The sequence below is a fragment of the Marmota monax genome, unplaced genomic scaffold (genome assembly GCF_021218885.2).
Source record: "Marmota monax isolate L192 unplaced genomic scaffold, Marmota_monax_Labrador192_F-V1.1 WCK01_AAM20220418_F8-fsc00010, whole genome shotgun sequence".
Lineage (NCBI taxonomy): Eukaryota > Metazoa > Chordata > Mammalia > Rodentia > Sciuridae > Marmota > Marmota monax.
The window spans coordinates 6366914-6383273 of NW_026692321.1; the positions used below are offsets into that span (position 1 = coordinate 6366914).

The 16360-nt window shown below is 49.9% G+C and overlaps 1 protein-coding gene across 6 annotated transcripts in view; it reads left to right on the forward strand.

The window, feature by feature from the left end:
• The first annotated feature begins 1971 nt into the window (after window positions 1-1971).
• Window positions 1972-16360, forward strand: part of Lpin1 (lipin 1) — a 54993-nt gene continuing 40604 nt past the window's right edge. The window contains exons 1-6 of one of the 6 annotated variants that reach the window (XM_046441284.2): window positions 1972-2015; window positions 9681-9881; window positions 10504-10599; window positions 11743-12050; window positions 13510-13635; window positions 15639-15746. In XM_046441284.2, the coding sequence (XP_046297240.1) occupies window positions 9690-9881; window positions 10504-10599; window positions 11743-12050; window positions 13510-13635; window positions 15639-15746 (830 nt within the window). In that variant the 5' untranslated portion in view covers window positions 1972-2015; window positions 9681-9689. Of the gene's footprint in view, window positions 2016-2290; window positions 2783-3285; window positions 3926-9680; window positions 9882-10503; window positions 10600-11742; window positions 12051-13509; window positions 13636-15638; window positions 15747-16360 lie in introns of those variants that run through there. The other 5 variants (XM_046441283.2, XM_046441282.2, XM_046441279.2 and 2 more) reach the window with 5 other exon arrangements.

Below are 16360 nucleotides of genomic sequence, written 5' to 3' on the forward strand. Positions count from 1 at the left end.
GCAAGTGTTCTCAGCAGGACACCCCTTTTGTCCTTGGGAGATGATGCTTGGATGCTTGATGCTCTCAAGGCACCCCTCTTAAGGGGGGGGGGCAGTGGCCTGCTGGGTTGGGCCCTCACTGTTGTCACTGCTGGGCTAGGCAGTGACCAGATCCTTCTGAGAGTGGCCACTCCTCAATGTACTGGATTTTAGGATTGAGAAGTCGCCAGCAACTGTGCCAAGTGTTTTACGTGATGACCTTTTTATCCTCCAAGATTCTGCACCCCATTTCAGTGCTGCACCCCATTTCCCAGACTGTGAAAATGAGTCTCTAGAACCCAGGACACCAGTGTTGCTTTGCCCAGAGACTACTAGGCAGCTCCTTCCTCCTCAGGCACCTGAAGATAGTTTACTCAGCCTGCGGGTCTTTCTCCTCTTCCTGGACTGACCACACCAGGTCCTGGGATTGGCCCAGGGGATCACCTCAGCTCTAGGGCTGAGTCACAGCCCTGTCACCAGCCAGGTTGCTGACAACACAGCTGAGGGCCCTCCCAGGGGGACTCCAGACAGTGAGGAATTGGAAGGGCCGGGAGCTTTGGAGAATCCTATTCATTTCACAGCCTGAGTGTGATCTAGGTTCTAGCGAGTTTTCTTCTCATTGCCTGTTTGTCAAAAATGTCCTCCTGTGAGTCTGGGTAGGGCGGGATCTAACTCCTGAATCCAGCCCTATCCTGCTCATCAGAGCTGACCTGTGGGGACTGCAGCCCAGCTCTTGCCTCCAGGCTCATCGTTTATATTATGAGGGTTTGGGGCTGGAATTTAAGTTTTTAGAACCCCCCCCCCCCCCACTCATCAAATAGAAAGGAACTCAAGATTTTTTTTTTTTTTTTCCAAACAATGTTTCATTTAAGTGACCTGAAACGGGACCCACTTCCTGGAAGGCCGGGGATCAGTGAGGGCACAGAGTGCTTTCTTCTGTGGCCCTGCAGCCTCAGTGCCTGTGGCTCACTGGGAGTGGCCCAGCGCCCAGTGGTCAGGGGCACGGATACCTCCTCGCCTGGACAAAATTCTCCATGCAGCTGCCTCCAAACTTTTCCTTCAGGCCAGCTTGGTCTGCCCCTTCCATTCAAGTCCACGCATTTCACCTCTAGAATCACCCCAACCCATTTCTCAGGGGCAGAGCCCTCCACATCCGGGCCCCTGGTTTCCTGCAGCCTGTCTGCTGGTGTCCACTCCTGTAGTCTTTTTTCCATATACAACTTCCAGGCTGCCCTACAAGACCCTAGTCACCTGGCTCCACCGCCCTTGAGAGGCTGCCCCAGCACCTCTGGACTCGTGCTGCAGCTCCCAGGCAGCCCCTCTCCCCATCTTGGCGTGCTTGGACTTTCTCATCCCCGGGGTCTCAGCCCAAATGTGCGGCTGCTGATGGTCCGACTTCCTGCTTGTATTCAGACCCTGTCCAGCCCCCTGGGGAGCGTGTGAGCAGGGGGCGGGTGGCTGCTGACTGTTGGGTTAGCAGAGGACCACTGTGGCACAGCTACGAGTGCAGGAAAGGTGGTCAACGCGGCTGCCACTTTAAGGTTGAAGAAAGGCAGGCTGAGAGGGTCACAAGGGTCAAGGATGTGCCCAGGAACCTGAGGAGGAGGCCGGGAGGGCAGAGATAGGCCCGGGTAGGTTTCCCTGGCTATTCCCAGGCTGCCCTCCCTTGCAGATTCTGCACAGCCATCCCACTCCAAGGCCTAGTTGTTACGTCAGTCTAGACCGTCGAGCTTTGGCTCTGGTCAGGAGGATCAGAAACGGGGCATAGGGCTAAAGCAGGCAGCCAAGGATGGCTGTCGGGTGCTGCCTTCCTCCGGACGCGGGCCTGAGGGCCCTGAAAGCAGCCTGGCCGTCGGCCTCCCGAGGCGCCCTCGGGCCGCCCCTCTAGCCCCGCCCCCGGCCGCGTGCCCCGCCCTCGCCCCGCCCCCGGCCGCGCGGCGCTGACAGCGCGCGGCGGGCTGGTGTTTGCATACAAAGGCGGCGGCGCGCGCCGGAGGGTGAGTCTCGGCCGCGAGCCGGGCCGCAGCTGCAGGGGCGGGGCGGGCCGCGCTTGGCTGGGGTCTGGGGACCGAGGACGCAGCCCTCTCTCGGCGGCGCTGGTCCTGGACGTGGTTCGGGGAGGAGGGCGGAGAAAAGGCCCGGGAGGCCGGGCGGGCCGCGCGAGCATCCCTAGGGCCTTCCCTCCCGAGCGCACCCGGAGGCCGCCCCCGCGCGCGGAGCCCCCGGACTGCAGCGCCGAGGCCGGCGGGGAGTGCGGGTGCGTTCCGGCTGCGGAGCCGTGCGCCCCGGCCCGGCTGAGACCCGATGGAACTCTCTGGAGGGAGTCAGGATTCCTGCTTTGTGACTGAGGAAACTGAGGCTCAGGGAGGTTGACCTACGTGCCCAAGGTCACACAGCGGCCGGGCTGCGGGGCCGGCCGAGCCCAGGTCGGTTCTCAGATTACAGACCTCTTCTGCCAGGCCTCCCTGCCCCTTTCCTGCCGCCTGTTGGGCACGAGGCCGCTTCATTCCATCAGTTGCCCCGAAAACAGTTTTGGAGAAGGCCAGGAAAACATAGGGTGAAAAGCAGTGTTTAGAGAGTAACTTAGTGGCATGGAGTGAGCATCTAGGCCGATAATTTGTGTGGTCAGTTGTTGCCGGAGAAAGCCGAGGTCAGCCCGGGTGTTGACCACCAGGCAGAAAACTTGAGCTAACACAACTGGCAGTATTGGTTGGGAGATTTTGGAACCCGCCGGTTGCCACAGGCTAGGAGCCTTTTGGGAAAGGTGAGCAGAACACCGACTTTAAATTGGGGGTGGTTGATGGTAAGGATCGTGAAACGTACTCTGGGCTTCAGTTTCCAGTTGGGTTTTATGAATGAAAGTAAGCGGTTGAGGGAGGCATAGTAATCGAGGAACAACTGCATCTTCACCTGAACACCTTTTTGTTTCCACCCAAATGTTGAAAGGTCCAAAAGTTTGATAATTCTTCATGTTGGGCTGATGTTAGTTTTACTGTCATGCGTTTGGTGTGTGGCTGTGTGTTTTGTTGGTGTTGAGAGGCCTGAGCTTGGTTCTGGCTTGGCTGTGTGTGTCCTGTGCTCCCAGGGGACAGCCATCAACAGGCTCATCATGTTGGAAGGGAGCCAGCTGCAAGGGGCAGACCTGCTGGACCTGCTACATGGAAGAGGTCCTGGGGCTTTGGGAAGGATTCCTGCTGTGGGGGAGTCTGCCCTGGGTGGGGTGGGGATGGCCCTTCGGCCTGGCCAGAAGGGAGTCTGTGGACTCTGCTTGGTGCCAGGCCAGCTGTCCTCAGTGTCCTGGGCCGGGGAAAGGGATGTCCCAGAGACGGACAGCAAGGAGAAGCAGCTTGGGCTGCCCTGGCCTGAGAGGCCCGTGCTGAGATCTGGGGCTTGGTAGGCTTCACTGACTGCTGGAGGATGTAGAGCAGCCACTTCACTTCTCCAAGCCTCAGCTTTGTCATCTGTGAAATGAAGGGTGCTGTAAAAATTAATTTGAGGTGTACAGGAACCATGGGGGACATCATATATGGGGTATGTGAATCACTGGAGCTGTTGTTATCTTAAGGGAGGAACTTGAGGTGCCAGTGAGGAGGGCTCTTTGGAGGGTGGGGCTGCCTCCTGCTGGCCCCTGATCCCCACGGGACCACCCTCCCTGCCTCCCTCTTGGACTGTGAGTTTGCTTTTCCTCTGTCTTCTTCCTTCTGGGTTCCCAGCCTAGAAGGTACCAAAGTGAGACTGATTTGGGTGGCTAAGGGGACAGGCACCCTGTTCCCGGAAGACCCCAGGTGTGCACTGAGAGGGTGGTGTGGGGAACATTTTGGGAAACTCCCAGAAGGTGGTGATGCAGCTGGACACTGAGGCTCGTGGTCTGACCTTCGTGCTCTTGGACTTCTCCGAGACAGCACAGGTGGGAACTTGAAGCTTCGGATAGGTGGTGGTGAGGAGGACCCGGTGGCTGCCCACGGGGTTTCCTGTAGAGGGTGAAGCCATACTTTTTACACTTTGTGGAACCCTAGTTCATTTTCTTATAAAACAAGCCCATTCAAAATCAGAATGGTTTTTGATTTTGATTTTGTGGATGGGGAAGGTCCACCCAAGCCTGAACGAGCCTTTCAGTGTTTTACAGGTTCTTAATTTCTGGAAGGCCCCAGTGCTTGTTGGGTGGCTGTTTCTGAAGTTTGCATTCTAAGCTCTGGCACCATCTGGAGAGAATTCCACCCCACCTTGGAGCTAGACTGGAGACTCTTGGTCCTGGGGCTGATGGGCCAGGGGTGTGGATGCTGCCTCTCTTTCTGGGCCTTCCCTTCCTCACGGTGATTCTTCTCCCTCGATGTTCTCTGCACCTTTTATTCAACAGACAACTGAGCAGAAGCTCAGCAGGGCTGGGCTGGGGCTGGATAGGCTGGAGAATTAGAGGATTGTGAGGAGCTTCTGCCTGTAGTGAGCTTGGGGTTAGGTACCATTGGCTGCGAGAAGAATCAGTTTAGCAGGCGGACAACATTTTTTTAAGAAAATGAAATAAAATTGAACAGAATGTATTGGGAGTGCCATATACCGATCCTAAGTTGGGTGTTATTTTGTACAACATGTAGTTGTGACTTGTGTATGCACGTGTGTGGTTTGCACAGGGCCCAGAGCTATGGTCTGACCAGGTTGAGCTTGTGGGGTGTTGGCCACCAAAGGGAGGGTTGGGGAGCCTGCCTGGCAGTTCTCATCACCCCTGGTCTCTTGGCCCTCTGAGGAGTGGTGGGGTTTCCATGTGGGTGTTTTCCTTATTGTGGGTCCTAGTCGGAAAGTGTTTTGGTAAAATGTTGGTATGTTGTTCTTGCAGAGTGGAGAGCCAGCTCTCTTTTAAACTGCAGACTTTATGGTCTCATCTCTAAAATTAGGATGCCTGAGGTGAACGCATGTTCAGTAGTGAAATGTAAATGTGCCCTAAGGACACCTTAATTTTAACTAGTAATATTCCTTGCCTCTGTCTTTTTGGGAAGGTACAATTTGAATATGCTAAACTTAAGTATTTGCAATACTCTCAGATCCAGTTTTCATCTGGAGCCATTTATGACCAAGGGGTTGTCACCTGGTTTTTATGTGGTGTACTTTGAAAAATATTTTACATGAGCTACTTCTCAGCAATCCAGTGTGGTGGCTACAGTTGATATCACCCATTTTATAGATGTGAAACCAATGCCACCAGGTTAGGAAGCTGCCCATGGCCATGGGGTCAGTGGGAGGTGGGGTCCGTGGGAGGAGGAGCTGGGATTCGTGCTGCGGCCTGTGCGCCTTCCTGGGCACTGCAGCCTTTCTTCCAGGCAGGGCCAGCAGGGTTTTTGAACACCCAGGAGGTACTCACCCTTGCTACTGCTGGGTAGGTGGAGTAGAGGCCACAGAAGCAGAGCTTGCTTTTGACCAAGGCACAGATGTGGACAGAGGGCTCTCGTGATTTGTGAGGAGAGACTGTCATTGCGTCCGCCCAGGAAAAACAAAGTCCTGTGCCTGATAAGGAGTTGAATGATTAAAGCAAAGGACCCGAGTCTGAACCTGGGCCGTTTGGTGATCAATGGCCAAGTGCAGCGGTCACTCTGTACCTCACACGTCTCCATCCCCTGTCCAGGCCCTTTGTGTTGCTTGGCAGGAGCCCGAGGACAGGAGTCTCCTGGAATTATGACATTCAAGTGTTGCAAAATCTCCACACTGAAGGAGCCAAGTGGTCACCCATCTGACCTTGGGTCAGAGCAGGCTCCTCCCTGTACCCTTTTTTTTGTTCTGTGGTTTTGGTGACAGGGAGACTCTGAGACTGAGTGGGCCAGAGTTCTTCACCTCCCTCTCCCCTCTTCTCTGAGGTCATTAAAGCTTGATGCTAAAGTACAAGGTGTATATGTGAGAAACCCGAAGTAGAAACCAGCACTGGCCGCAGGGGTGAGCCCTGTGAATCTTGTTTGGGATTTAACTCATCCCATTGTTTTTTGGTGTGTGTCAGAATATGTGTAAATGTCCTTTGCTTTAATCATTTAACTCATTTTAATATGGGTTCATGTTATGAATAGTTTGGCACCTTTTGCTATTCAGTGTATAGCTTTTCATTTTTAGTATTTATGGAGCAATGCCTCTCTCTTCCCATTTTTAATGTCCTCATAATATTCCATTCTATGGTTGTTTTACTTGGCTTTTTTGCTGCTGTGACTGAAAGATCTGACCAGAACAATTGTAGAGAAGGAAAAGTTGAGGGCTCACAGTTTTAGTGGTCTTAGTCCATAGAAGGCCAGCTCTATTCCTCAGGGCTCAAGGTGAGGCAGAACATGGCGGAAGAGTATGGCAGAGAGAAGAGACTCCACTCACCTCCTCCAGCCACACCCCATCTGCCTTCAGTTACCACTCAATCTCATCAGGTGAAGGCTCTCATAACCCAGTCATTTTTTTCTATACAACTTCTTGCATTGTCTCACATGTGAGCTTTTGGGGGATACCACATCTAAATCATCAGAACATTCTGCTCCTGGCCCTCCAAAACTCACACTCATCTGACAATGCAAAATACATTTAGCCCATTCCTAAGAGTCCCCATAGTCTCAGCAGTTCCAAGATTGCTCAAAGTTCAGGTCCAGAGTCTTCTCTGAGGCTCAAGGCAGTCTTGCATTGTAAGCTCCTATAAAATTAAAAGCAATTTACAAGTATCCAGTAAACATTTCATTCACAAAAATAGGGCCATAGAAAAACAGGAGGGGACCAAAGGAAGACCAAAATCCAGCTGGGCAAACAAGTCCTGTAGTTCTGTGTGTGGCATCTGGAGCACATAGCAATATGTCCTCTCCAAAGGGCTTCTGCCCCTGTGGCCACGTTGGTTGCAGCCCAAATGGCTTTTCGGTTGGCTTATCTCTGCTCAATTCCTGCAGCTTTCCTAGGATGATGTCCCATGTTACTGGTATTTTTTAATCTTGGGGGTCTCCACTGCAGCTTCAGCTTCCTCCTCAAATCTCCACACATCACCTTCTCAGGGGCTGTCTGCAGGGACTCCAACCCTGTGGCACTTTGCCTGGTCTCCCAGGCCTTCCTTTGAAATCTTAGTGGAAGCCTCCGTGATCCCCTAATTCCAGCATCCTGCATTCTTGCAGAATCAGCACCATCATATTGAGCAGTAGCCAAACCTCCAGGGATCCTGTTTGCACCAGCCTCCGAGTGTCTGGGTGGCTGAGCACTTTGAACAAACTTCCTAGGGCTCCTGGTGCCAGAAGGGTGCCCCATTGGTCTCTTCTCCAGAGAATTTTTACTTTTACTTCTTTGAGTCTGAAATAGGTCTTGCCAGCTCCTGAGATGCCCTCCAGCCAACTTTCTTATTGTCTCCCAGGAAGTCTTTAGCATTTCTTTAGCAGTGGTAATGTTTTTAACAATCTTAGCCCAAGTTTTACTCCCACCTTTCTAGTCCAAGTTTTTCAAATCTACTCTGCTGTCTGCTTCTGATTATCACAATAAATTTGGCTAAAAGCCGCCAGCAATATCCACGCCAAGGCCTGAATGCTATGCTATCTAGACCTTGCTTCTGTCAGATTAAGAATCAGCTTCACAGAAAGTACCAGGATATGGGCAAAATGCAGACAACTTCTCAGCCAGAACATGACAGGAATGGCCTCTACTCCATAACCAGCAGTGTCCTCCTTTTCCTCTTGAGCCTTCACCGTTCATAGTCCCATTGGCATTTGACACTGCACACATGCTGCTCACACTCGGCACAGTGCAGCATACCAAAACCTCAGTGTAACTTCTGGGGTGATAATTTCTTTTATGGAGAGATTTGCTGTAAGAAGTGCCAGGGTTACAGAGAATGAGTTTTATGTTGCACATCTTTTCAGGACCCCTAGCCTTCGCATGAAGTTAGGTGAACCTGCACCACTAGCAAACTTAGAAAAGGCATATGTTTGTATCAGGACGGATTAACAGCTCTGGCATTTACTTGTTTGAGAGGAAGGCAGGTCTGAACCCCTCAAATGTGCTGGCTATGGGGTCTGCTGGATTCCTCAGTGGTGGCAGGAAGTGGATCATTCTGGAGCCTCCCCTAAAATCACAAAGGAGCCAGAGAGGGTTTCCTGTGCTCTTTTCTTGCAGGCTTCCTTCGTTACTTCCAGGTCCCTGGCCAGTTCTAAGGCAGAACTGATGCATGCAGGGCATCTGACTTGCCACCTCTGAGCATGTTTCTGCCTACACTTATGCCTAGTTCATAGGGTAGAGGTGAGGCTTATATGAGGTTTTTTTTTTTTTTTTTTTTTTTTTTTTCCCAAAAACTGGAAGGCCAGGGCTTGATCAATGAGAATAGTATAGCTTATAAAGAATAAAAAGAAAACTATTTGCTCTCACCCAGTACTCTTGACTCCAATAGTGTGGTCTCTTCCACACCAAGCATTTCTCCAGTTCTTGGCAGATACCAGCAGGTTCTGTGTCACCTGGAGCTAGTGTCACACCCCACAGGTGATGGGCTTGGCCCACGAGACTGTACCTACAAGACTCTACCGATGAGACTATACCCGTGTTGAGTGCCACCTGCAAGCTGCAGCCTCCTGCTCTTCTGACCTCCTGCTCTTCCAACCGACTGGCTATAAATTGGGGCTTCCCAGGACCCGCTCTGGGTCTCTTTCCTAGGTCACACCTCCCCTAGCCTGCATTTAAACACAGCAATGCTGACTTTTTTTAGTTACTTATGTAGTGCTTCTCTGTCCATCCCAAGTCTTCAAGTCCCTTCAGGGAACAAGGGACTGTGTCTTAAAATGTATTTTTATTTTTAAATTAACACACAGTAATTGTAATATTTATGGGGTAGAGTGTGACATTAGTGCATGAATGATGTGTAATGGTTAAGGTAACCAGCAAATATGTCATCTCAGACATATCATTTCATTGCGTTGGGAAGAGTCAGAATCCTTTCTACTAGCTATTTTGGAATACTCAATTTTCAAGATTGAATATTTTGGAAAATTCCATTGAATTAGTGTGAACTCTAGTTATCCTGCTATGCTGTCGAGCATTTGAAGTTGCTCTCCCTACCCTTCCGCACCTCTGTGCCCCAGGGCTGCATCTTTTTTGTGAGTAGATGCCCTGAACCTTTGCAGAGTGGCAGGTGAGAGGCTGTGGGCAGGCAGATGGCAGCACAGTGCGCGTGTCCCTCCAGTGGTGGGAAAAGAGTCCGCAGGCAAGGACCTGGCTGGGAACTGTTAGAAATGAGAAGTCAGTTGCTTCCCTCCTCAGGTGGAAGTAGTTTCTCTCAGCTGCTGCTATTGGGCACCCACTCTGCTGGCACATTCGGGGTGCCAGCTGTCTAGAATAGAGCCTCTTTCCTGAGGAACATTTAGCGTGTGAGACCTGTGCACCTTGGCAAGCAGGCACAGGTGGCAGCAGCCATGAGGACTCTGCAGACAGGGCTCACAGGCATCAGAGAAGACACCCTGGTGACACCTGCAGTTTGTCTTCATGGGGCTTGGGCTCTCTGCGCTGGGCCCTGCCTGGGTGGAGGATGTTGGTGGTGGTGGTGGGTGTGTGGAGAACATTCCAGAAACAAAATAATCTGAGCAGTGTGAAAGTGGAGTGTGTGAGTTGGATGGGGAGTTGTTCACTTTGATCGGCTCTGGTGGCTTCCCTGGTTGACTGTGTGTGTCCTATCTGCGCTGTCTCCTTAGGCCCAGACCATGAACTACGTTGGGCAGCTGGCCGGCCAGGTGTTTGTCACTGTGAAGGAGCTCTACAAGGGGTTGAACCCTGCTACTCTGTCGGGATGCATCGATATCATTGTCATCCGGCAGCCCAATGGGAGTCTGCAGTGCTCCCCTTTCCATGTCCGCTTCGGGAAGATGGGGGTTCTGCGTTCCCGGGAGAAAGTGGTGAGACTGGGGCCCCGTCAGCCAGTGCTTGGCTTCCTTAAGGACTGCATCCTGCTTCTGTGTTGTTGCACACCCCGAGCTCTGAGACCTGGCTTTTAGTTGTCCCTTGGGAATGGCAGTTCCCTGAGTTGACAGTCACTAATTCAAACTGCTCCAGTGGCTGTGACTGTCAGTTACTCTGAAAGACAGAGGCACAGCTGTTTATCAAGGCCCGGGTTCTGTGGCTCAGGGGGACCATGGGGCAGCGCTGGCCTGCCTCTGCTCTCTTCTGCCGAGGCCTCAGCCAGAAGGCTCACAGGCTGCCACTGGATTCCTCCTCGCATTTGCTCTCTCCCAGGACCAGTGCTTGGCTGGGGAGGTGTTGACGTAGTCTGAAGTTGAACTCTTATCACTAACCAGCTGTGAGACCCTGGGTTCAGCCCCTACGTTAGAAAAGGAGAGGCTGGACCCCAGGTGGGCTCTGAGGAGCTCTTCCATTCTGGGTCTCATTCCTCATGGTCAAGGGCCTCTTAGCCCAGAACCCCAGTGCTCAGGGCACTGGGGTTGAAGTGTGTGGGGGTGTGGCTGCTCCCTGAGGTGTCCTGGTGGAGCTCCTGTGTTCCTAACCATGCCTTTCCCTCAGGTTGACATAGAAATCAACGGTGAATCCGTGGATTTGCATATGAAGTTGGGTGATAATGGAGAAGCATTTTTTGTTCAAGAGACTGATAATGATCAGGTGAGGAAGGCTATGTGGTCAGAGTCACTTCCACATTTTGAGCTTTGCCTATTTTTTCTTTCTCTTTAAAAGGATTTTGTTTAACTTTTAGTTATTCTAGTTTTTATTTTGTTGTTCATTGTTTGGTGTTCTATCTAGCTAGGACTCCTTTGCCAAATCCAAGGCTGCAAAGATTTACTGCTGTTTCCTTCCAAGACAAACCAAACTACTTTTTAATTTTTAAATGTTTTTGGAGGGACCAGGGTTTGAACACAGGCACTGCTCATGCTAGGCAAGCTCTGCCACAGAGCTGTACCTGCTTCCCCTTGAACTCTTTTGCTCACCGGAGGGATCTGAGTAGTGATTCCTCCTTGAGATTCTTGTGAACTAGATCCTCTTACCAGCAGAGAGCATGGTGGGAAGGAATGGCTCCCTGTAGCCCCAGGCCTAAGTGAACGCCTAGAGTGCTGGTGTTCCTGTGAGGTCCGAAGCGGGAAGGCCTGTCCTGTCATGGCCCTGTGGCTGTCAAGGACCCCAGCTCTCTGCTCTGTCTCTGTGAATGCAAAGGCCTGAGGATTCCTGATGGTTCCTAAGGGTGTCCTGATGGGACCTCTTCATACTCAAGCAGCCACTTGCCTTTTCAGCCTGTTCACACCTATTAGGCTGCAAGAAGTGTTGTGGGCTGGGGAGCCACAGAGGCTGCACCCTGCAGTGGCCTGCTCCCCTCCACCTCACTGGACATCTGGGAGACTGCTGGAAGATGCGCTGCGTCCTGCACCACTGATCATGGACAGTGCTGGCTCACACACAAAAATAAAAAGAAATAAAAAAGTTGAAAAAAGAACAAATAGAAACAAAAAGAAAAAATATTTAAAAGGTACACACACATTCGCTCTGCCTGTCTCCCCCACCCACATTGACACCCACGACAAAGTGCAGAGCTGAGTTGCCTTCTAGCACCAAGTGGTGACCTAGAGCCCTTCCTTTTTCTCTGTGCTCTGGGTATTTCAGGTGAGGAAGAATTGTGGAGGCTTGAAATCACTGATTCTTGATTCACTGGGTTCTAATTATGTGAATACAGATGGCATTTGGTAAATTGCTGACCTGGCTATTGCTCCCTGAGCCCAAATTAATCAGACTCTTGAAAATGCGTCCTTTCCCCAGGAAGTGATCCCCATGTACCTGGCCACCTCCCCTATCTTGTCAGAAGGAGCTTCGAGAATGGAGTCCCAGCTGAAAAGGAACTCGGCAGACAGGGTGAGGAGCCTGGACCCTTGCACGCCTCCCCAGGTTGTGCCACCCAGCGAGACCTCGTCCAGTGGCTCCTTGGTAAAGAAGAGGCGGAAAAGGAGGAGGAAGTCCCAACTGGACAGCCTGAAGAGGGACGACAACACGAACACGTCTGAGGACGAAGACATGTTTCCCATAGAGATGAGCTCGGATGAGGACTCAGGGCCGCTGGACGGCAGCAGGTGAAGGCCCAGGGAGGGCGGGGCACATGGGGTTGGAGGAAGTAGCTTTTAAGATGGTTTTTGTAAGCTCTTTTTTTTTTTTTTTTACTCCTCAGAATTTCTTACTTTTAGGCCCTTTAGTCTGGATTTTGGAATCAAGTGTCTTGAGTGGAGTTGAGATTCCATGTAGCTTCTCACTGGGAGAGTGCAGGAGAGGGCCAGCTCTGTGGCCGCCGAGTTCAGCTCAGAGTAGAACCAGGAAGCAGGACGCAGTCGATGAGCAGTGGGTGAACAAAGTCATTTCCTCAGACCTTGTTAATTAGTTTTTGTTGCTGGGGGTGAACCCAGGGCCTTAGCAGCCTAAGAAGCGCACCCGGGAGCTCTGGGCTCTATTTTGAGCACCAGCTCTGCGCGTGGCTGTTGGCTATTTGTAGGTTGCTGACATGTGACAGGCTGAGGGTGAAATGACTAGTGCATGCTCACTTTCGTCTGCATCCCCACTGTGTCCTTCTTAATTTAGGCTAGGCCCAAAGTTTAATGGATATTTTTCCCCCTATTTTTTTTTCCTTTCTAAGAGTGTAGTGAAATTCTGTTTTTATATATTGCTATTTTGGTGAAAAATGCCAGTTAGGAAGACAAAACTCATTTTTAAAGAATACTTGCTGTTTCTATTTTACATATAATTTAGTGTTCTTTTTGGTAATTGTTTTTACATCTTGTTAACGTAAACAGGGGATAAGGAACAACAGGAATGTCCCTGCTTCCTTGTTCAGGATAGGATTTATTTTTTTCTGGCTAAAGATGAAGGTGGGTGGGCAGCGATGCTCTTCCTCACTCCAGTGGCCTCCAGGCTGCTGTGGGTGCAGAAGTGGGGGCTGGGCTTGTTCTTGCACCTCTGGGTGATGTTGAGCTCTGGAACTTGGCTGCAGGCATTGCAGGCCCCGTCGTGGGTGCAGGCAGATGGCCTCTGCAGGAGTGAATCACATCTTGCTGTGAGCATGCTCATGTATCAGAGACTGGGCAGTGTGGCCCTCGCTTGGTGATGAAAAGATACATTTGGTTGATGTCATTTATTTATTCTGGCTGACAGAACATGGTTCAGGCCTGGCCCTGTAGTTACAAGGCACTTCCACCTGCATATAGCAAGGGTTTTGTAACCCCTGGGTCTGGTTGGGGCCAGATCTGCCTCTCATACATTTGTGAGGTGTAATGCAGAGGGTGACAGTAAGATGCTGCAGTGGGACAGGAAAGCAGGGTGACGTGCCCTATGACTGAGTCCAAATGCTTAAACAAAGCATTTTTAAATTTGTGACTCAGCCTGATACACAAACACATTTTTTTTGCTCATCTCTATATTTTTCTCTCTCCACTGCCTAAGCTTTCACGCTGGTTGATGAAATACTTCCAGAAAGAACTTAGAACTTCACTTTATTATGAATATGTCCCTGGAAGTTCTTTGACTCTAACCTTTTTCCTCCAGAACTCTTCCTAGTGACATACCGCCATTCCAAGATGAAGTTCCCGAGGAAAACCTCCCCTCAGTCTTGCCTTATCCCCAGTCAGCATCATACCCCAATTCAGATCGAGAGTGGTCCCCCAACCCCAGGTGAGTTGCCTATGTGTGGGTCATGGTTCACTCGTCCCTGTCCAAAGAGTTAGGAGCCAGTTACCGGAAGCATGTCAAAGAAAATAATGGAATATAAATACCAAAGAAAACAATTAGGACCAGAAAACCTCAATGTAGAGTAGCAGGTACTGAGTAAAACCAGGACGGGCGCAGATCACACACTGAATTCATTTGCTGAGTTAGCTGTCTGCCGGTGATGCTGGAGGAGAAACGCTGGCTAGTTATGAAGTGCTGATTGTTAGCAGGAGGCAGGGTGGCAGAGGCCGTCATGGTCCTTGGTGAAGTCAGGTTCAGAGAAGAGAGGTTCCAGCTGCTGAGGTCCCTCAGGGCTGCTACAGTGACGGCTTATCCCACACCTAACCCATGCTGCTCGATTCAGGAGTGTGTATTTCCCTGAACACATGGAGCTGCCTAGGAGCTCCCAGGTGAACTTGGCTGCTAGGTGTGCAGATCGCCTTCCCGAAGACTCCACAGACTTTAAATCAGGGAAGCCTTGGAGAACACAGGAGCACTTTTGCCTGGTTTTTCCCTCTGGGGAAGGGAATGGATCTAAATTGTGTGTTCTCAAAAGGGGCAGTATCACTCCTATCACTCCTGTTGTGGCAAAAACTGGTTCTTGGGTGGCAAACAGATCCTAGATGATATAAAGCCTTGCCATCTCTGACAGGGTACGGCATTAGAATGCCATGGGAGTGGGGTCAGACTACTAATTTCTTGAAATGCTCAGGGGTGTGGTGTTAATGAGAGAAAAAAGTGAGAAAAATACTGGTCTACGGACAGTCACGTCCTTGGGTGGTTCCTCTGGAGTGGCCTGAAATGGAGCTGGACGAGCTCCTGCAGCTCTGTGTGCTGTAGAGGGCTCCAACCCGAGGCTGGTCTCATCAGAGCACTCTCCTGGGTCCAGTTGGCTCAGGGTGATCTCAAGAGAGAGGCAGCAGCATGTGCTGATGTTGGGGGGTGGGCGCTGGGTGGGTGTGTCCTGTGCCTGTGCCCAGCCAGGGCTGGCAGCGAATGTTGGTCCCAGGGTGAGCCTGGGGCTCTGATGGATGGTGACCAGCCCTGTCTGATGGAAATACAGTGCTTAGCTACATATGTAATTTTAATTTTTTTGGTAGCCATGTTTAAAAAGTACAAAGAGTGAAATTAATTTTAAGGGTAGATTTCATTTGACCCAGTATATCTGAAATATTATTTCCACAAGTAGTCAATTTAAAGATAAAATCAATGAGATAGTTCATGTTCTGTGTTCATGCTGTTTTAAAATTCTTTTGCATATTCCATGTACAGCTCATCTCAATTTGGACTGGCCACATTTGAAGTGCTCAAGGGCTACATGTGACCAGTGGCTCATTGTACTGAACAGTATAGACTCAGGGCCATTCCAGAGCCCCGTGTGTCCTTTCCCTGGATCTGCGGGGATAACCTCTATGGGAGGAAACAGTGCACAGTATTTAGAAACAGTAGTAGGTTGAAACATCTATACGTTAGTCTTAAGAATATAAAATAAATGTTTTAAACACAGCCCCGAGTAAGTTTTTCTGTGTCTAGTATTTTGCGTTATGAATTTAGAATAATCTAGAATAATGATTCGACAGTGACCACTGTTAAATGGAATTACAAGTTAGGCTAGGTAGATATATTTCCATATGCAGAGATAATTGACAGCATAGATGCTCAAGACTTTGGGTGTGTGGTCTGATTAAGCACTAAGCTACAGTCAGAGACAGGCCATCTTTTGTGGGCACATGGATGAAATGGAAATTGAAATAGGGTTTTCCTTCCTGTTTTTGTGGAAAAAACAGGAAAGTTAAGTTGAATTCTTCATGATCTTGGCCCAGAGAGCTCTGCTGTCAGAAGCCTGAATGTTTTCATTTTTTTATGGACATTACTGTTGAGAGTAGCTAAAAAGTTTACAAGAAGTTTCACTTAATTGACCTCTGATTTTTTTCTTTCTTTCAATGTGTATCATGTGGTGTGTCCAGCAGCCCGGTAGATGGCAAAAGGACTCCCCCTCATCTTGCAGCTGCAGCCGAGGGTGGCCTGTCTAGTTCCTGCCCTCCGCAGCCTTCCCACTTCCATGCTTCAGAAAGGTAGATGTGCTGCGCTCCTGACTGGGCGCTTTCAGCAGCGGAAATGTTGATCTAACTCCTGAGTCTATCTATTCCCATTAACCAAATGACTGATGAGGAATATGCCTGTCAATGATAGGGAGTGGAGGTTTTGATCTACACAAATCTATTTTACTAACCAACTCACCTCTGAAGAAAATACATATAGATTATTTTTCTTTCACCTGAAACGTTTGTAGATTATTAGATTTTTTTTTTTAAAGTCCTAAATTTGACTCTCTGGAAATGATGGTTGACATATCACTCTTCCTAATTCTGTGGAGTGCTTTGAACACTAGAGTAATGAGATATAGATTGGGAATGTGATCTTTTGTTTTATGTCTAGGGTTGTTCAACAAATAAGCCTACAAGCTCTTTTTAGGATGTTACTTTAGTATAAGTCATCATTTATTATAAATATTTCAGTAGCCTATCAGGCTATCTGAATAATGGGTTCAGAATTTTCCACAGCATTTCTAGAGCAGGATTTAGAAGAAGAGCACAGCATGGATTTCAGGACCTCATTTGCACCGTTATTGATGCTGTTGTCTGGGATTTCTGCTCTCGGCTCCTCAGCTCTGTCCATACTTTGACTT